This window comes from Oryzias melastigma, linkage group LG13, assembly GCF_002922805.2.
Source record: "Oryzias melastigma strain HK-1 linkage group LG13, ASM292280v2, whole genome shotgun sequence".
NCBI lineage: Eukaryota > Metazoa > Chordata > Actinopteri > Beloniformes > Adrianichthyidae > Oryzias > Oryzias melastigma.
Genome location: NC_050524.1, coordinates 15,288,670 through 15,310,282, shown reverse-complemented (window position 1 = coordinate 15,310,282; position 21,613 = coordinate 15,288,670). Strand labels below are relative to the sequence as shown.

General features: G+C 38.7%; 2 protein-coding genes across 7 annotated transcripts; both read right to left on the bottom strand.

Annotated features, from left to right (window-relative positions):
• Positions 1–621: 621 nt before the first annotated feature.
• Positions 622–7,608, bottom strand: lg13h19orf47 (linkage group 13 C19orf47 homolog). 4 transcript variants are annotated; one of them, XM_024278008.2, is made up of 8 exons: positions 7,521–7,608; positions 6,427–6,514; positions 6,226–6,340; positions 5,732–5,813; positions 4,665–4,790; positions 4,438–4,587; positions 2,336–2,409; positions 622–2,257 (listed from the first exon to the last, which is right to left on the bottom strand). In XM_024278008.2, the coding sequence occupies exons 1-8, from the start codon at positions 7,537–7,539 to the stop codon at positions 1,730–1,732; spliced, it is 1,182 nt and encodes a 393-aa protein (XP_024133776.1). In that variant the 5' UTR covers positions 7,540–7,608; the 3' UTR covers positions 622–1,729. The 4 variants fall into 4 exon arrangements, with proteins under 4 accessions (XP_024133776.1, XP_024133775.1, XP_024133778.1 ...); XM_024278007.2 differs by having other exon boundaries at positions 622–2,260; positions 7,521–7,607; XM_024278010.2 differs by having other exon boundaries at positions 4,513–4,587; positions 7,521–7,607.
• A 2,657-nt stretch (positions 7,609–10,265) lies between these two features.
• Positions 10,266–16,838, bottom strand: fosb (FBJ murine osteosarcoma viral oncogene homolog B). 3 transcript variants are annotated; one of them, XM_024278005.2, is made up of 6 exons: positions 15,945–16,836; positions 15,580–15,767; positions 14,209–14,592; positions 13,711–13,818; positions 13,086–13,421; positions 10,266–12,928 (listed from the first exon to the last, which is right to left on the bottom strand). In XM_024278005.2, exons 1-6 carry the CDS (start codon positions 16,006–16,008, stop codon positions 12,863–12,865), a joined length of 1,146 nt encoding a protein of 381 aa, XP_024133773.1. In that variant the 5' UTR covers positions 16,009–16,836; the 3' UTR covers positions 10,266–12,862. The 3 variants fall into 3 exon arrangements, with proteins under 3 accessions (XP_024133773.1, XP_024133770.1, XP_024133771.1); XM_024278002.2 differs by having other exon boundaries at positions 10,266–13,421; positions 15,945–16,838; XM_024278003.2 differs by having other exon boundaries at positions 10,266–13,421; positions 14,239–14,592; positions 15,945–16,838.
• Positions 16,839–21,613: the final 4,775 nt, after the last annotated feature.

Sequence of the window (21,613 nt, the reverse complement as noted above, 5' to 3'; positions counted from 1 at the left end):
TTTTCAGCAAGTGTGAACACTAACATTCAGAATTCTTTGTTTCATAGTTAAAGCGTTCAGATAAAACCTTGACATTTGCTGCATTTAACCCCATTATGGCTGAATTTATTTTTAGCTATTACAAAAATTCCTCATGCTTTTGTTTATTAGATGTTGAATTAGAGCAGAAGTTATATGTCACATATTTGTAACAACAGGCAATATGGGGTTGAGGGCAACTCAACGGCTGAAATGAGCACATCATCATCGACCACATCCTTTGGTTCACTTTGTTTTTTTTTTTTAAGGGAGTCTTGGTTTTCAGTTTTATCCATAATTCCAGTAAGGCTAAATATTGGGAAATCATGTGAATACAAGCAGAAATGTCCTCCATAATTACTAATGAGAATGCTCATTCTGAATGCATACTGTGAGGTTAACAATTTTCAAAATCCTCTCCTAAATAATTGTTTTTTTTTTCTATTTTAAACAGGAAAAATGCTAAAAATAGTTTATCAACATATAGCCAGTTCTAAATTGATGGGGTATTAACTTCAACCTTTTACAGTTACAAAAATACCAAACTTCATTGTTCATCGTTACCATGGAATTCAATGTTTCCACAGAAAAAAAGAACCAAAGTGGATGTTGCATCTGGTTTAATCTCCGTTGAAACTGAGAGCACACCTTCCTTCAGTTTCTTAAATTAAAAATCAAACGTGCACAACGAGGTGTACCGCTTCTTCTTCTTCTTTTTTTTTTAACAATAAAAACATTTCAAAAATATTTACAGTGATACAAAGTTGAGGTGTGAACACAGTATACATGGGGCTGGGTAAAGCACCTACAGAGATAAAAAGCACAATGACCACCACCCCCCCTGACAAAGTGCTATATTACACTTCTTGGGTTCTTTCCTTAAACTAAAACACCCATGTAGAAAAATACAGATCAGGAGTGGGTTCAGTTCAGTGTGCAATTAAATCTACCTAATATATACATTTCGAATCAAACCAAGAAGATGCTTCAGAAAATGATCTGTGGTAAAACAGAATGTTCATTTCTGCTCTAATATGCACAAAAGCAGAGTAAAAACATTGCTTTTTTTGCATTTCAAGTATTTTTCTGTGAGCCTTTCTCCACATCTTCTTGAATCAGGTATTTTTTTGGCAAAAATGATGAGATCTATCCATTACATCATGATAACTCTTTATTCTAACCACTGTCTTGTACATTGAGTTGACTCTATACCCTTATGGAGAACGTGTCTTAGAGAAGGAACACTTTACACCACTTGGTTGTACTCACAAAGGAATCGTTGAGGGAAACTTTAGGCAGCAGGCTCCTCACTTTGATCTTATTCATTTAGATTTTTCTTTTTTTTAATGTGGTGGCTTCATGCTCCTACAGTAAGCGCACAAGTATATAAAATACTACACATTTGATCATAGAAACACTTAAGCAGCCATATGGTTGAGCAACACAAAGCACAGTGAGACTTCAAAGTTTGGACAAAAGTAACTTTTCAATGGCAGCTTAAATAAGATTAAGGTTTTTTTTTTTGTTGTTGGCTGGTGGATGAATGGAAGAATGGATGAATGGGTGGATGGGTGGGACAGGTAGTTGCTATAAGGCCAATGGGGGTGGATCCAGTTCACACTTAATTGAGGTTATATTTGCATCAAGAGTAAAGTGAAAAGGTGGCAATGCAGACTATTAAAAATGTGTAGAAAGAGGATGTTTTTAGCTGTTAGGTTCTCTTGCTTCCCAGTCTCTTGAAGACACTGACAGCCTTGACGTCCATCTGAGCTCCTCCAGCATCTCCTCCTGCTGCCCCAGCCCCTGTGCTGCTGCTGACCTTTGAGTTTGCTTTAACCATTCTGTCCTGGACTTTGGGTTTGGTGCTGGTCACCCTGTTGTCCTGAGTGTCAGCAGGCGCTGGAGCCGCTACAGCGCTTGTGGCCGGGACCTTGCCCAGTCTCTGCAGGACGCTGATCTTGGCGGGCGGCAGCCCGTTAAGGGTGGAAGAAGAAGACGTGGGCGCGTCAGAAGAGGGAAGCTTGAATTTGGCCCCTAGGCGCCGCAGGGTGGTTGGGGCGGCTTTTTTGAACGTCTTCTTTTTCTGCGACGGAGGCAGTTTCTTGAGGACACCAGCGTACTGGAGGACGGAGCCTTCGCCGTCGCTGTCATCCTCATCGCCTATGTTTTCAGCCACGGCTCCGGGGTTCAGAGCGGCCTCGCTTTCCCCTCCGTCGAGGCGACTGAAGACTCCAGTGGGCTGCTGGAACATATGAGCGACGCAGAACTTTAAAATGCTGCCAGGAGCATTCGGACCTCTGAAGCAAAGAAGCCTCACCTTGTTGTTGCTGCTGGTCGTGTCTGCCTTTGATTCAGCTCCAAGTCGTTCAAACACAGAAGTACGTTTTAGACCTTTTAAGGACAAAAACAACCACATGAGCAGAAGGGTCAAACACTGACATTAGTTAGCTTTCTGGTTGATTTCCAGTTAGAATCAAAGTAGATAGCTAGGAAAACAATTATTTCTATATTTTTTTTTTTAGAAGAGTGTATGAAAATGTTAGTGTCAACATTTCCTGACATCTCAACCTGTGGTATTCTGTATTCTTTGTTGTCCTGTGTGACAGAAGGGGTTGAAGCCACTGCTTGACTTTAGTTTGAAAGCCATTTTCCTCCCTCCTGGTTGAGGGATCGACTCCACAAGCAGATGCTGAAACCATGTAACCACAACCACCACACACAGCTGGAAATAATGTGACTACATTTCTCCTGAAACTCCCAGCATGCAGCTGGAGATTCATCCTGCAAGTCATTTTCAGTGGAGCCTGATCCAACTTTGCACCAGCTGATAGCTCAGTTCTTTGGTTTACCAGAACCGTTTTCACTTAAAGGTGACTTTTCTGCTCCATGTGGTGTCATCTGTGGCAAGCATTTGAATCTAAGAGCTAAATCTTGATTCAATACCACCTTTACAGATTTATTTTAGGCAAGGGAGGTTTTTCTAGCGCACAATTTATACACAAGCTAAAGGGTTATTTCATAGAGGTTGTCCTCATAAAGTGAAACACGATCCTCTAAGTAGGTTTAGTACTCCAAACTGCGACTCGGCTCAGAATTGTAAACGTCAAGACCATTTCTTTAACCAAGAAGACAATCCTCTCATCTCCTGAGGAAAAACTCAGATGTTCTTTAATAAACTGAAGAGCCATAAGAAATCCAACTCCTGTCTGATGCCTCATACCCCAGCAACTCCTGAATGAAAGGAAGCCCCACAAAGTGGATTAGAGGTCAATCTGACTGTACATGCAATTCAACCCAGCACAGTCAAAAGAGATCACAGCACATGCATCATTTTTAAGAGGTTTAGGGGGACTTTGAGCCTAAATGTGTCTTTTCCCTATCATTATTTCATTGTGGAAGAAAATCTTCAATCCAAACGTGTTACTTCTAGCACATTTTTTGTCTCAAATAGTACATGTGAAGCTTACATTTCTGTAGGCTCTCATTATAGTGTCTTATAATTATGAATTAGACTGTTGTGTGGGGAGTTTATAAGTCATGAAAAGCATATTAGCAAGTTAAAAGTGGCAGCATGGTTTGTTCAAGAACATTAGAAGGTGTATGAAGACACAGGATGAAAGCATTTCACCATTTTAGATGGAAACATTATGGAGTCAAATGACATTGATGGAAACTGGTTCATTCCTGTTGTGCTACCAGATGTTATACAGCTGATGCATCAAAGAAACAACCCTGAGACACATGGGATCTCCTCAGGTTTCACTGTGCTTCAGCATGAACGTACAGTGACCACATATTTAGACACTATTGACTTGGTGAATTCTGGTACTGTACACTGTCCACAGGGAGGAGGCACTAAAACCAGAGCATTACTCAGTGTGACTGTGTAAACACCAGGTATTGATACACTTTGGTGTTCATAGTCTATACAGCAGGTAAAGTTTCCAGTTGAGAAACTCTGTAAACATGGATTTTAGTGATAAATATTGATCCCGGTAAATTGATTTAACGACATAAAGACTCCTGGCTTCATCATTACTTCTCTACATAATTATATAAGATCTACATCAACTTTATTTTGAGACATTTAATTTAGTAGTGGTTTTGCTAAAATATTTTAAAGACACGTGAAAATTCAATGCATTCCAGTTTTGGTCAATTTTTCTGATCTTTCAAAGCCAAAAAACTAAATTTCTTAACTTTGATCTACATTTATAGACACAAAGCCCACTTTGATTAATAAAATGATGGAATGATTGTACAGCAAAAGGGATCAAATGAGAAAAGTTGACAGAAAAGGACCAAATTAGGGTTTCGTACTAATCCAAATGCAAGTTTAGGAAAGCGTTAGTTGATTTATTGTTTTCATTAGTGGGTTAGTTAGAAGCTCTGTCGGCAAGCCCACTGGGTCAGGCCTACCTTTCTTGGCCTGTTGGGCCAGGATTCGGCGTGTGCGGGGAGTGGTCCCCTGGGGCATGTTGATGATGTACTTGCCTTCCATTTCAGCTGTCACCCGCCGACGCTTCACTGCTGGCAGGCCGTTCCCCTCGTCAGCAGGCTGACTTACAACTGAGCAGAGGGGGAGAACAAACATTCAGACGGCCCAGAAAAAAATCCCAGAGTAAATGAAGCTTACTGTTCTTTACCTGCTTTGTTGTTCTTATTTGCTTGTGTGTTGGAAACGGTGACACAGAGGCGGTTGTCGGGTCTGCGGGCGGGGGTGGCTGGTGGGGATTCGTGGCTCAGAGCGTTGGCGATCATGCGAGTAGCAGCTGAGCACAAACAGGCATTTCCTCAAACAACTTTTGTATTTAAAAGTTATGGTTTGTACTAAAACAATTAATTGAAAAGAACTTGATTTGTATTTAAAAATTGTAGAGTGATTTCCTGGATTCTTTTGTTTACATTAAGTCTCATAGTTGAAGTGTACTGATAATAAAGACCTCTCTCATTTGTTTAATTTTAACAACTCTCTGACAAATACTTTTTTGGCCCACTATACTAACATGCCTAGGGCAAATAAAAAGTGAATTCTAACAAATTAAAATACTGGAATAGGGGAAAACATTCTATAAAAGTAAAGAAAAAGAACAGATAATATACAAAATTTGCTTGAAAAAAATCCTTAAACTGTGTGGAACAGTCATTCCATGTGAACTCCAGAGCACAGAAATGTATGATCCCTTGTGTGGACGATGAAAACTGTTCATTAAGTTAGAAAATCACATTTTCCTTAATTTGTAAACCAAATTCACCTCGATTTTATTGATTATGAGGAGGGAAAACGGAACGATGCAACACAAAAACTCTGAAATAAAATAATACTACACATAACAAATCTTAAAACCATTCAAGGTTCATTATTAAAAATTTAAATTCAGTCTTTGACATTAAAAAGTATTTGTTATGCATATATTGAATATGGCACACACATACAAAACCTTCAGGGAAGGACAATTTCAACAGCTTAATGTCTGTTTGTCACAGTCCTAAATGCCTTAAAGTAACACACAATTTCATAGTGTTCTAACTGATCAACTGGGTGTACAATTTCAGCAAAGTCAATTAGAAGAAATATAAAAAGTAAAAGCTGAGCAAAGAAATGTAAAAATTACTGAGACTAGCAAAACACATTTTAAAAATGACACATCTGAATGTTTTTGAAGAATACCACTCATTCAGCTTATCCACAGTATAAAAACGTGTTACTTACGAGTATTAGCTGTTTTTCTGAGCTCAGCTTGAACACTCGTCTGTCCTGAGGAGATGGCCTCAGTTGCCATTTTGCACATATCCTTCAGGTAGACCACAAAAAAATGACATGACGCACAATTAAAAGTAGGAACACTTCAGTGCACATTTCTGTTAAATACTTTTTGAATTTGAGAAATTATTTTACTTGGATTCAAAATTAAAAACTATAGTTATAAACCCATTGTAATATGGCTAATATTTTATACTAGTATAAATAGAAAAAATATGTAATTGATTGATCAACTAAAAGACTGACATAGCCACAAACTGTAAATCTTATGATAATTTTGAAAACTGCCTCTTTGTTTTATGAGATTTAATGATGTTTTCTAAAATCACAATATTATAATACATACTTTTGTGACTTTTGCATCTATTAAAAGCCAGGAGTGAGAAGTATAAATTGTAAAACATTTTACATTTTCAACTTCACAGTCCAAATCCAGACCTCACCTGCCTGTAGACCTGCTTGGCGTGTTTCAGGATGGCAATGATGTCACCAATGACAGTAATGCCGAGGTCCATCATGATGTCTTTACTCAGGTCCATTAGCATGTTCTTTTGAATTCTGTTAAGAAATTATAATTAACTGTGAAAAAGGTGACTACCAAAACAAATATGTGCAAAGTTGAAGAAAAGAAGGTTTTAGGGTACCGGTGATCCACAAAGGAAACCGCGTATGTGACAGCCAGACTAGCAGGGATGCCTGCATCCTTAAAAAACTGAATCCACTCTGATGTGGCTGAAAAGAAAGAAGGGACAGCAGCAAAACAATGTGAGGTAACACAAAAAGAGGCTTAAAAATGTCACCATTAGGGCTGGATATCACCACAAAAATACTAAAACAACTCAATTTATCCAAAAGTTGGACTCAAATTTAGAAAGATAAGTTTGTTGTTATAGCAAGATTAAAAAAAAGTAATTTTTTAACCAAAACTCACATAATTTATCTGTGTCTGACTCAAGTTATTCATAGCTTGTTTTGTTTTTGAAATCTCTCATATGCATCAAGTTGGAATACACAATTTATTTATATGTGATTTGAAAAGTATCATTATTTTTTTCATTGATCAAATAGAAAAGCTATTTTCTTTAAACCACAACTTAAAGTAAACTTCATCCATGGACTGATGGACATGAGATCCAGTCATGGGCAGCTGGAGGTTATTTATACACATGACGGCTGAACTTACAGACAGTAAAAAAAATGAAAGAGGAGTCTCAGCTGTATTCACAATAACTGTCCCAAATACTTACGAGATACTGGCAACGTATAATTTAACATTTGGCCAATCATAGTAACCGGAAATAAAGTATAAATAAGTCGCAGTCAAAAATATAAAAGTTACTCATTTAAACACTGTACTTCTTCATTGTGAAGATAATGGAAGCATAAAAAACCTGATTTACTGTTGATTATGTAACGCTTAGCAGAGCAAAAATGATTAAACACAAACATTTAACGCAGATAGTACATATATGGATTGTGTTTTATTAATAAAGATGTATCATATATTAAAGACCGTCGTGGGCTCCGGTATTATTAATACTCTGCTAGCTTGTTCCGCCCGGGAAGCGGTAGCCGCCGGTAATTAAAGGTAGCTAACGTCTTATTCGCGTCGCTACAGTTTTAATATCTTACATGGTCGGTTTGACTCGCGCAGCAGTCAACACTCAGCAAGACTGGCGGAAATATTTCGAATATTACCAAGCGTAATGACTAGCTAGCCGGGCCTCTCAGCTCTCACCTGTTGTCACGGACGCCATGTTTGCGACAACTGTATTGTGACGTCAGTTCCTTTATTAGTACAACTCCAGCTTCCGGGGAACGCAAGCTTTCAAGCGGTATGTATTTATTATTTTCTACCGCTAGAGTGTGATAGAGAGCACTAATCGCATGGAGTCAAAATAGTACAAGTACTACTTCCATTACTTTTACTACTACAAACAATTATTTTATTTTTTAAATTCTCACAGTTTTAACTTTGCTTTTATAAAACCCCCGGGGATAAAATCTCATGTGTGTGTGTTTTTTTTAATACTTCCCCCCTAAATCGTAATTCTACCAGCAGAATTGCTCATGTCATGACAGTACCTTCCATGTGAGCAATGGTGGCAAAGATGATTCAAAGACAAAGAAATTCCCAGCTTTCTTTTTCCGGGTCAGGAGAAGACATGTGTTCCAAGCTCTCTTAAGTTTAGACAACTTTAGGCAATTTTAATCTTAAAATATCACACAATTACTGCAAAATGCAAAATTATAAGTCCTGAACCAGATGTTGATCAAAATGGTAAGGTCGAGCTGGGGTGCGATCATTAAATCATATAAATCTGCTTCCTCCCACTCCCTTTCAAGCAATCTACTTTTTGATGTCTAGTTATCTAATGTCTGACATAATTGATTATGTAATATATGTTTATTTTATGTATTATTGCCTGATTAAAACCATTTCATTCATTCATTCATTCATTCAAGACAATAAAAGTAGACTTTCTGTCACAGAAAATGTGAGTAAACATGAAAAAATTGAACAAAGCTGATAGTTTTTGTTGGTCTAATTTGGGCTACAATTATGCAGGATTGATAAATCTTAATTAGCATAGAAAAATGTTGACAGGATTCTTCAAAACAGTTATTAGAAAGCTAAAACATACAGAAAAGCAGTCATAAATATTTGTCATAACTAATTAATGGAACAGATTAAATAAAGCTGCCCTCTGTTTACCATTAAATCAGTGTAACTGAAATATAAAGACTGTTGTTAGGGAACATAAGTTAGTATTACTTTATTGAACTTGCAACTCATTTGGTCTACTTTTCCCTTAATTTTATTATCTATTTTGTACTGTGCTAAATTGTATTTTTAGAGAAGTTTGTCAACATTTTTAAATTTAACAAAACAGTAAAAGTGAAAAGGTACAATCACATAATAGATTTCTGATTGCACTAAAACTATAAAAAGAGTCAAATAACTCATTCAAGACCGGGACACATTTTTGAATATTGTCTTTATTTGTGTAGGTTTTCACAAACTGCAAATAAATGGCATTTGGTCCAACTGTTGAGGAGAAAATTAATTCGCCTTTTACAGTTTATAAAAAAAAAACAATAAAATAATAGTAATAAATAAAAAAAAGATTGCAATTATTGAGTAAATGTTGTGAAATAGCAAAAGAAACCAGAAGCTGAAATATGAGAACAAAGGGGGGACAAATGCTTCTTCTCAGAAAGAAATTATAGGGAGGTTCTAAAAGGAGAATTTGCTGTTATGTGAAGAAAACAGATGTTCTATATGGGTTATAATTATACTTGAAAAAAAGTTGAATTGCGAATGTGCTCTAATCCCATAATAAAAGAACTTTCACAGAAATATCCTTAAAAAATCTGAAATCTACAGTAATTTTTGTAAACTTCACTGGTGCCAAATTGTAAACATTTCTCCCAATATTATGACTGAATATTGATGATAAATCCACTTTTAGTGTTGGCATCCAATAACTCTCATATACAAATAAAAAATCTGATATTTATGAATGTTTTTGACAATGATTGCCTCCAAACAGATGCAACTTGGAATATTCAGGATTCAATAGTGTAACAAAAGCAAAGCAAAACACAGCATCACACTTGACACAATAGTAGCAGAGTCCAGTAACTGCGAGTTTTGCTACATGATGACCATCCGAGAGGATTTGAAGTATTGCATGTGATAACAGAAAAATGCTCTTGTGGGAATTGTGGAAAAATAAAAACATGTTACATTCACCTCATCATAGAAAAATAGTAAAAGCTCTTTTCCGTTGGCGCTGTTACAGCGTTGTACAGTACATGTAGGATGCAGACGGGTTCTCTCTCTATAACATTTAACAATATCGATTTATTTTGTGTCACCATTTCCAATGTAGCACTTTAGTTTGTTGTCTGACGGATATCAGTATGAACAGTTGATAGAAGCAAATCAGTATTTTGAGGTTACCGGGACTTGAAAGTGGAGTACAGATACACTTCATGGCTCTTTGAGGTCAGTTTATCGCACTGAAAGATTTGCAGACGGTTGAAGTTGTCTGTGGTGAAACCACAGCATGATTACTGAGCTCTCAGAGCTTCTGCTAAAGGCAATTTACTGTTGTTAGCTTCCATTCAAAGTCAAGCAGCCATTTTCATCCATTACCAGCCCTGGTAATAATGGCTGACAGACACCATCATTCCACACGTTAACGCCTTATCATCGCAGTCCGATATAAGTAGCACCACAAAAATCTATATACATGAGAACTATTGAATATTTTTATGCTTATTCTGACACTAAAAGATATTATTTGTAACAATTTGACATGGAGGAAGTGAACAGTCACTTCCACCTTTCGTAAAAGCACAGTTGTCATTCAAGATGTTTCTTTTTTTTTTTTTTTAGCAGAGGTCTGTCCATTTTCTGACCACCAGGAGCCACATTGGAACATTCATAGTATTCATTTAGCAAAAAAAAAAAAAAAACGTTTTCAGCATGTTTATTTCATGAAAATAAAGCTTTTTTTCAGCAAATACAATCACATTTTTGTTTTAACTCCAAGACAACATATTTTCTCAAGTGCAAGTTGGTTTGGTCCGTCAGTCGAAGCCGAAACCATCTCCTTCAAACACACATTTCTCTTAAAAATGCTTTGATTTGGCTGCTGCCGAGCAAACTTTGCAAGGAAAATTTCAACAGGTAAGAAATTATGTTGTCTTCTGAACACTTGAAAAGAATGAATGGCAACATTCAATCACTGGATGACTTTGTTTTCTCCACGCTTTGCTCATCGGATCAAAGTGGCATCAAGGTGTCAGTAGCTTTTGGACAGACCTCACAGGCAACAAACAAACAAACAAAAGGCAATACCACAACCTCATTACATCATCATAGTAAACACGTTAAATGTAACTTGGATAGTGCTTTATATTGTTAATAAAACATAAATACACATTGACAGAGGCAGTGACGTCGTGCTTCATGTTCAGGAACAGGGGAGTACTATTAAACTCAATATTTCTTTCTTTTTTAAAAATTTTTGTTCCTTTAGAAAAAATATCATTTCTTTTTACTTTTGCTCTTCATTGAAAAAAATATCCCATTTTTATCTGCAGACATTCATACTTTACAATCATGGCACATACACTTATTCATATACATGCTACCTGTATAGATGTATATGTGTGTCAATATATTTTCATAGTGCACAACATGCCTCTAAAGTTGCCAAATGAAAATACAATAAAATAATGAAACAATAAGTACAATACTAATAGTAACAGTTATTTGGAAATCTGTCTCTCGAAACAGCAGAGTAAAAAATAAAAAATACAAGAAATGCAAACAGTACAGGAGAAAGCAGAGGTCAATGCAAAACGGTGAATCATACAAACAAACGAACAAACAATAAAAATATATAACAAGTCTCACTCAAACATCCAGAGAAAAAAACAACTTGTACAATTTCACAGGCTAAGGAAAGGACGCTCGCTCCACATTAATTAGCCCACACGTTCTCCTCTTTTTGTCTTTCTGTGTGCTCCCTGGTCAAATCAACCTCCACAAAGAAAGAAAGAAACGGGCCAGGTGCCTCAGAGTGGACGCACTCACAATAAACGCACCTCATCTCCTGTCAGATGACCGAGGAAGGCACAGAGGCCACCGAGCCCAACGGTTAGAGGCTATCTTAACCTTTACGCTGAAGGAAAAACATCCAAAACATGTAGCGTCCCTCCTCTAAATAAAGGCATCGGCTCACATTTGATAGTTTACGACCCAAAAATAAGAGTTGGAGTGCTGCAGTCTTCAGTTTTCAGTTACAAGCATGTCGATTTTTGAGGCTGAGTGATATTGTTTTTCTGAGGTCTGTAATCCCCATAGCTAGCAAGAACAGATGTTTTTTTCTTCTTTTTTGCTTTATGTTTCATATTTGGCTTGTTTTAGGTCCAAAAAGTGGAATGTTGAGTAATCCTCCTCAATGGAGACTCCAGCAGAATCTCACCTTTTCATCTAAACTTTCTTTTTCAAATGTTCTCCAGCGTTAAAACAGATCACAATATTCTTAATTGTGAGAACAACATGGGAAAAAATGGCTCAGCATGCTTTAGGTTTGTAGCTGTTTGTCACCACAGCGATCTGGGCATTTAGCTCCAAGAAAAAGCTTCCTCTGATTTTGGGAGGTGTGTCCGTATCCTTGAAAGACAGGGCGCTAAAAGGCATGTTAGTCGCGTCGGCTTTCACTCAAGGTTCCAAGGGCTGGACGGGTTCTCGAGGCTCTCAGGAATCGAAGACTTCAAAGAGTTGGAGAAACATAGAGACAGAAGAAGGGGAAAAAACAGATGGATAGAGATGGTTCGTATGGCAGGTAGGCAGCCGAATACTTTTTTTTCTTTCTTTTTGTTTTTTAAATGAGAGAAGAAAGCACACGACTAAGAGACTTAGATCCCCAACTTGCCAAGTCCAAGCAGCAAATGAAGAAGCAGAAGGAAGCCGAGCAGGTGAGGAGTTAGAGGTGAGTGAGAGATCTGTCTCCCACAAGAAAAGACCCTGAACAAATTGTCCTTCATCCCTATTTCAGACTTGCACAAATACATTCAACAATAAGAAGAGGGGAGAAAAGAATGGAAACGGATGAGAGCAAGAGCACTAGCAAAAGAACGACCGACAGAGGGAACAAGGTGGGGGCACTTGTGCTTGTTGGTGTGAAGCATGAGCATGTTAAACTGTACTCCAATAGAGTATTTCAATTAAAGAATTCATTGTGAATTATCTATTAATTAAGAGCACTTCAAATTGGCAAAGCTTGTAACTCACTTTCTATTCACGTGTCATGTTGCCACTATGCTCATTAATACAAAATAAAATTTTATTTGTTTGGTTTAGGTCAAAAAGTTGGATTTATTTTACTTTTTGTGTTATTGAAATGTTTTTTTTAGGTGTAAACGAGGCTCCAATTAGTTTTTTTTTTCTGACTGAGTATTTCTGTGCATGTACTGCACTTGTGTACATGTCTCAGCCTACTGATCATCTTGTGTGTGTGTATAGTCATGTCGCTCAGAGCGCCAGCAGAGAAGGCGAGTTCAAGGAATCAGATGACTGCTCGCTACTGCTGTTCCGCTGGTTGGCACTGACCCCGCAGGCTCCCTCTGGGTAGGTGAACACAAATGAAGATGTGTATGAGGCGTTGTAGCTGCCAATGGCCACATCGTCATGGTTAACACCACCACCACTGTCACTGGCCATGAGGCATGGCCCACCAGGTGCCGACTCACTTGAGCCATAGAAAGAACTAGAAAACTCTACCTCCTGCATTAATCCTGGCTGCTGGACTTGCTGCTGCTGTCCCGGAGGCTGGGGCTGTGTGGAGGCCGGGTGGGTTGCGTAGGCAGGTGGCATATAGAAAGAGTCTTCCTTCACAGTCAAGCCCACAATGGAAACAGGTGGCTGTAAGGTCGGGGCAGGGAGCTGGGGCTGCACCGGCGGGAGCTGCACTGAACTCTGCTGAGGCTGCTCCTGGTATGGAATCTTGCAGTTGGGCTGGTGGGCCACGAGGACAAACTCCAGACGCTCTTTCTCCTTCTGCAGCTCTGAGATCTCCGCTTCCAGCTCTGCTTTCTCTTCCTCCAGGATGTCGGTCTCCTGTGAGTGGTTATAGAGGAGGAAGAAAAGCGATTGAGAACAAAATGTGTGAGGGACAAAATGTGCAGCAGAAACAGTTGGTGGATGTTTCCTCTAAATTGATAACATCTCTTCTCTTTCATAAGCTCAGAAAACAGCTGTGAATGCTCTGAAGAAAATCATAACTGTCTTTATTACATTACTACCAAATCACGCCCTCTCAGTCCAATCAAATATTTTTTTTACTTCTTAATGAGACTTAAGGTTACTTAAAGTGAATATTCTGGTAGTTAATAGATATTGAACTCACCGACTGCAGTCTGTCTGTAAGCTCCCGTCTGCGGTTTCTGCATTTAGCAGCAGCCAGCTTGTTTCTCTCTCGACGAACACGTCTCTTTTCTTCTTCTTCAGGTGTCAACTGCAGTAAAGGAAAAAAAAAACTTTTTTAAAAGTCTTGTTTTTTATTTGGAAATGTTTAATTTTAACATATAGTCAGTAGAGTTAAACACCAGGGAAAGGTATGGATTAACACAACATGTCTGGAAGAAAACATTACTCTTTTTATAAAGTAATTTAGCTGCAAAACACATTTGCTTATTACAAAAACCCAATGTTAAAATAAAGTTATTGCTTCCCCTTATTTAATGAACCCTCTGCACATACAGTTCAGAAATGTAAAGCTACATTACATCAGTTTCTTTATACATTTTAAAATCAACATATTTGTGTGGGCTGTTTAAGCTCATATAAAACCATCATTTTAAACATAGAATAGTCACAAGCAACCAACTCAAGCACTCAAACTTACTAACACACAAATATCTCCATCTTCACTCACAGACTCTTCTCTTGCGCGGCGGCTGCGGGTTCGGGATTGGCGCATTGGGCCGGGAGCCGGCCCTGAAGCTTCTGAAGATGGAGGAGTGAAACCAGACCCAGAGGAATAACTGGGACCGGGCATATCATAGGGGTCCACCAGTGATCCTGGCTGGGTCATGGTTGTGGTGCCAGTGGAACTACTTTGTCCAGAGGCCTGGGAGGAGATGAGGGTTGGTTGCACCAACCACTGCAGGTCCTGGCTGGTGGTGATGGCGGTGACAGTGGGCACGAATGAACCGGGCATCTCACCTCCAGCGCTTGTTCCTGGCCCGCTACCCACAATGCTCAAGCCAGTGCCAGCTGACACACACTCCTGAGCAAAAGATATGAAGAGTTTAACACATTAATACGTTCATGCGCTAATTTAAATTTAAATGTTAGGGTTAAGTGGCTGCAAAAATATAGAGATTTTTAGAAACCAATCAGTCTGAATAAAAATCCAGAGGCTAAACACTAAAGTTTTTATCAAAATAAAAAGTTGTCCTGTAAAATTCTGGTTAAAATGTACTCATTATTTATTATCTGTTTGTGAAATATATATTATATTATATTATATTATATTATATTATATTATATTATATTATATTATATTATATTATATTATATTATATTATTGCTGTGTCATGCCACTGTCTAGTGTTGGGCTATAAAAGTCTAAAATTGGATCTTGCGCTTGCCGTTGTTGTTTTATTTTAGACCCAGGTACCATTAATATCCATTTAGGAGCGTGTGTAGACGTTGAGACGGCTGCCGAGCCGACCAATCATTTTGCTCCATTTGCCTGTAACCCCCTCCCTCCCTCCTCCCTCCCTCGTCACACCCCCGGTGTTCCCCTTGGCAACGCGACGTAGCGCTCCAAAATAGAACGTGGTTTACGTCACGGCGAGGCCTATGGGAAAGCGGAGCGTGTGGACGGAGCGGAGCGGTTAGTGGGGAGGGGCGGGGCTTCGGAGCTTACGTAAGAGAGTTCCAGCACGCTCTCTTCCGCTCTGCGGCGTGCAGTCGGAGCAAGTTTTCAAAGCGGCAGACGCGTCTTGAATCTTGTAGGAAGGAGTTTGAAAGTAATGTTTAGCTGTAGTAACGAAGTATAAATTGGTTAAGGGGTGATTTTAGGCTGACGTTACTATTTAAAGTCGGATTCACCAAGAGTTATTTTGCAAAAGACTTTATTTTACGGTGGGTCTACAAATACAGATTTAGACATTCAGGAAAACAACGGGCTACGGGTCGCAATGTGGGTCAAAATTCATAATATTTTGATTATCGATATTGTTAAACTGTCTCAACAGGTCTAACTTACCTGTGGAGCACTAGTGGTGGGCGGGCTCCCGAAGGAGTCCACTGAGGACAGATACTGAGACTCTATGGATGGAGACGAGCTTCCACGGGATCCACTGTCGGGGTCACCGGGGAACCCTTGGTACATCTCCCCGCAGGGACCGAAAGAGAACGAGACACCTGCAGTTACCAGAGAGTGCGCGAAATCACCTGCACACGAGAAAGTTCAAAAGAGATTATTAAAAAATATGTATAATAATAAAAACTTGTGCGCCTTTGCAGCAAAACAAAAAAAGTAAACAAGAGTTTAGTGTGTTTGAAAATCAGTCTAGTCTTTAGCTTTTAAGCGCAAAAATTATACGCTTTGCACCATAAAAGTGGTCTTACCTTTGTAAATGTTTTTGTTATTCCCGTTTGAGATCGTCCTGGTTTCTTTCCAAAGAAGTTGCATGAAGAAGTTAGATCCAGTTCCCCGCGTTTCGAGGGAGAGCGATCCTCTTAAAACGTAGTAAAAAGAAACTCAGCTGTACATCCTTTTTCTGCTCCTCGGCGCGCTCTCACATGTCCACATAGTCCATGGGCAGAATACCGGAGGGCTTCGGCTTGTTAATACGGTGTGCGGCGGCGGATCGTGTCGTATGAATGAAGCCATCTCAACACACCGAGGCATTTCTAGATTTTCACGCCCCGCCCCGGATAGGAGTTCCGCTGACGTACATGCCCATATTTGAGCCTCGTGTTGTGTTTGGTATCCTTGGTGACGTTGAGGGATTCCCTCTAACACTGAAACGTACCAAAAGCTTACCTCGCCAACGGATAATAATAGTTTTTTTTTTTAGTTCACATGCGAGAGATTTTCTCATCGTCTGACAAGAGGAACATTTTTTTTTTAAACTTCAGTGATAAAAATGGAAAATATCTATTTTGGACTACTATTGGAAATTTTTTGTATTTTGTGGGGTAGGCTTATCTTTTATTTACATTAATATTTTATACTGCAATTTGAATAATATATTTTCTTGTCAGTTGTGGAAATAAGATAGATAGATTTAATGCGGGGTGGAATCACGTCAGTATGAGGGAAATCCTGCAGGAAAGTTTCTCAAGTCACGCCCTGGGACTCCTTTGAGTTTGTAAGTTCAGATGTTAATCACTGAAAAGCCTCCTTTTGATCTGTACATGACAACTCCCACTTTGTTCAACGGATGGATTAGCTTTTTGAAGTCGAAAAGGCAAACAGACGACTCTACCCACTTTAGGAGTCAGTGACTCTTCATTTTTATCAATGAAAATGTTGATTTTCTTTTTAAAATATTCCATTCAAAGTAACAAAAGTGGGCAGCAATGACGGAAATCCGTGCCTGTCATTGTAAATAGATGAACAGAAGTGATTCACTTGTATGCCTACACGCAGACAGGACTGGGAATGTTGCAGGTGGGAGGCTGGCTTTGCTTTGGGGCTCGCGCTCCACATTCCGACTATACGAGGAAGACCGCGTGGCATCTCATGAATGAGCCGCTCAAATACCAGGCTGTGATGTCAAACCGTGTTACTGGGCGGGCATGCTGCTGCGAAAAGGGCTACAGCTACAGCTGATGTGTGAAAAGTAGTGAGCGAAAAAGGGAAGAGTTCGGGATAACGAGTGATTAGTCAGAGCACCGAACAACGTCATTAGCGAGGATTCACGGAGGACGCTGTGTCCCATCCGCGCTCCCGCTGCCGGGGCTGCGCTGCTGTGGCGGGATGACTAACTCCGTCAGTGGAAGTTGTTCATGATTGGGAATTATTAAGGCGAATGACTGATAACGCACACGAGCGCAGCCCACGAAAAACACCGAGTGAGCCACGATGGTCGGATTTGGTGAAAGATGCACCAAATGATAAACAGATGACGAATCATGAAAAAAACATAACGGCCTAAAATAGAAAGTGACAAAATAAAATCTGTTTTAATCCTAAACATTATAAAATCCATGTTGTGAAACAAGTCGCAGGGACCATGTGCTATCCATGGGGTTTGCAGTATGTGTGCAGCGTTCTATCACCATGGATACGCCGTAGCTTCTGACGTAAAGACGTATAAATTTGGTCCTTTTTTGTTTTGCCGCTTAGCAACCGGTTTCCGTGGCAACAAGACTTGGGCAGAAGCACACAATATGGCTTCCGGATTCTTTCTGTGCGGAGAACATGAGCAGACAGACGCTTATTTAACACCGACTCGGGATGTTTTTGCGCCGTTTTAATCGTTTTTTGTAAACTTACATGTTTGTTCGTGGCATACCGGACGCTATTAGATAGTAGTTCGAGTGCGACTCGCTTGTAGAGCTCTACGTGTAAGCTAGCTTGTTTGGTCACGAAAGCGAATGAACCACGGTTTCTTTGAACAGACTTATTCTATCTAAAGCTTCTAGCTTATACATTTAGTTAGAAAAAAATGCCCCATTTATCAAACTAACCTATTTTATGAGAAAATCATCTACATTTTGAGATAAAATAAACTTTATTTATCCTTCAAAAGGGACTCAAACTTCACCTGGAGGGAGGAATGTCATGAAATATATGTAAATAAAGTTTTATTTCACATACAATAGTTCATAAATGAATAATATATATACATATTTAAATATTTAAAGCTAATAACAATAAAAAATAATACACAATTTTCCAGTTTTACGTTAAATATCTGCAAAATATACCCCATAAATACACATAAAGTATGTACTAGGTTTGACTACATGCAGTTGTTTGTCTTGTTTGTTTACTGCTTGTGTTGGTCAGGTGAAAATTATAGAGGCCCAGTTATTTGAAACTCCTGATGTGCTTTGTTTTGCTCGGCCCTGTCTCTTAGCGTATTTTCGGGAAACCACTAGTCTGCACTGTGCTCGTGAGGCCAGGCCGTTTCCTCTTGGAAAGCTGGGCGTGTTTTCCTGGTCTGGTAAATGTTTGTTACCAGGCAACGGTTAGGCCTGTTCTACTTGAGAGTGGCTTTGTTTACGCCCCTTCTAGCTCCCTATCCCAACAACATTGCATAACTCTCTCAGACTTTCTCCACCCCACAGACAGAAATTTGATCAGTCTTCTCTCTCCAGCCAGCCAACCAACAACTCATAGCTCCATTTTTTTTCTAACCCTCTCAACTGTTTCCTGAAGTCTGCTGCACACAGTCAGATCCGCTGCAAACAAATGAAAATGAAACCACAAGCTTGATTGTTTACGACAAAGTTTGGCTTGTCTTTGAAGGCATATAATAATCCCCAGATCTTATGTTGTGTATTAAAGGGTGGAGGCTGATTGTTTGCCCCATGCAACCACACATTAAAACATCAATAGTTGTCTAAATCCAGTCATTTCTTTCTTGGCAGAGCTGAAGGCCCCCCTGTATGCCTTGCATGCGCTGTATTATCTGAAATAACAAAGATGAAATTAAAAATGTGGTGCTCTGCTTTTATTAACTTCAGTTTGGATGATGTAGTATGAACTTTTGAACTGGAGACAGCTTTTATTTTTCATTTAGCATGCAACACTTCTGCCATATAGAAAACATAAATTCAATTTAATCCAGATTTGGCGCTAAATCAGCCAGAATTTTAACCAAGGAAACAAGACAGGAAAGAAAAACAAGAAACACTGAAATAGCTAATCTTTTGTTGACAAAAGACACATTAAATGTACGTTCATTACTTTTTAAAGTACCAAAAAACACAGTAAATTTATGTTGTTTTTTAATACCAAGGGAATAGTTTTTGTCTGTCTATCTATTCATCCATCTATACATCTTCCTAACCTGCTTGTCCTGTGCAGAGTCATGGGGATGCTAGGCCTGGTTTTTAAAGTAGAAACTGAAAGGAAAGTGAGTGTTTAGTTTCTGACTTAGAAATATATTTCTAATTGTTTTTAAGTTGTCTTTTTTGCTGTATTGTGATGTTTTTGTGTGTGTGTGTATATATATATATATATATATATATATTTACTAAAACACAGACCAGGAACAAATGTTGAGCCTCTGTCCATTTATGTTTTGCAACTTTTATAATACGGAGAAAAATAATTCACTTAAGATTTTATACAAGGTTCTAATCGGTTAGATTATGTTAAGTGCTGCAGGATAATTTTTGAGATTTTGAAAATAAATCTGTTTTTAAAGTCAGGGGTTTGCAACATTTAAAACCATAAAAAGAGTCATTTGGTTTAGTTTCTTACTGACCAGCTCTACTTTCCCATTAAAAACACACAATTCTTTTGTTGACATTGATCCATTTGTTCATAAAATAAACGTTTGTTTTTTTATAACTGAAATATAACAGAGTCATATTTTAACTTCTTTTGCGTCTGACAGCGGCAAATACAAGTTCTTTTTTTTAAAATAAAATACACTTTGTGTCAAATAAGATCCTCTTTTTGCAAAAGATTTACTTCAGTCAGAAGTGCAAGAATGCTCGGTCTAACATGGAATTTTCTATCATTGTGACCTTTGCTGCCATCCTTTTGAAAATCATGAAAGCTGTTTAGAATCTTAGTAAAAAAGTATAATGCAATAACGTACTTCAAGTACTTCAAGAACTTTACTTCTGAGCAGCAGCTGTTGTAAAGATTGAACCTTTTACCATAAGTTTGTTCAATAATCTGACAGGATAAAATCTAAAAATACCTTAAATAAAACCAAAGAGCCCCAATGGAGTCGCATGTAGCTGCAGAGCTTCGACACATGGGCGGGCAAGGCGGGAATCCAACCCACTCGCTTCTGATCAGGAGTCGAACGCCCTATACAGCTGCTCCACAGCCACCCCTAAATGTATTGCATATGGGTCTCCATCAACACCTCCAAAAACGTTGAAAACATGTAATATTCTTGTAAAAATGCATTTTAATCTTTCCATTTGCATGAATGTGGCATTGAAATTTAATTCTGACCTAGACATTTCTCAGTCCGTCCCTCATTTTCTTGCATTTTTTACCATTTGCCGAAGTAAGTGTAGAGAGAAGAGTAAAACCTTGGTGGAGTACAGTTCGCGAGGCTCTTTAAATAAGCTATGGCATTAGTTCATAATAAGATAGTTATTAAAGAAGCTCTTGACATAGTAGCTTTAGAAATGCTTTATTCTACTAAAGCAGACAAATTAGATAATTTTCACTCCATCCTAATAGTCCTCTTTGTTACATACTTGTGTTTGACCAAAAACAGGTTGTGTTCATTTTAGAGTTTTCATTATGTGCAGTTAGATCTTTTTTTTTTTACCTTTTTACTGGGAGTGTTTTCAAATAACCACCTCTGAAACAGTTCACTGCATCAGAATTATTCTTGTGATTGCAGCCATAAACGTCAGTGCTGAGGTGCTGAAACAGAAGTGGAAGGCTCTATTGTATCATGCACTGCATGGGAGTTGGATGCCTAAAGTTAAATGCAATCAGTGGGTTTCAGTGTTCCACAGCCCTCTGTGAGTCAGACACAGGGAGAGCGTCAATCCTAGCCTACTTTCAGCAGGCTCACTGCCAGTCAGGGAGGCAAAGTGCCAGAAAGAGGGAGGGATGAGAGCAGAAGGGTGAAAGAAAACAATGAGATCAGAGGTGGAAAGTAACTCTGTCTCAACACTGTACATAGCAGTTTAACTCATATTTTAGGCACTGCCTGTGACGTATGGAGCTTTTTTAACCGTTTCTAGATATATTTATTATCTCTGTCTTTCCATTTTTCTTTCCATCCATCTATGCTCACTTCATTTATTCATCCATTCTCTCCTTTACTATTTTGTTCCGTCCGTCTGTCCCTCTGTCCGTTTCTCCATCCATCTATCCATCCATCCATCCATCCATCCATCCATCCATCCATCCATCCATCCTTATTTTGTTCTTTTCTTCCTTTGTTTGTTCCATCCATCTGTCCATCCATCCATATGTATTTTGTTCTTTATTTCATTTGTTTGCTCCATCCATCCATTCATCCATTCCTTCATCCGACTGACCGTCTGTTCTTGCTTCCTTCCTTCCTTCCTTCCTTCCTTCCTTCCTCCCTTCCCTACTTCCTTCCTTCCTTCCTTCCTTCCTTCTTTCTTTCCTT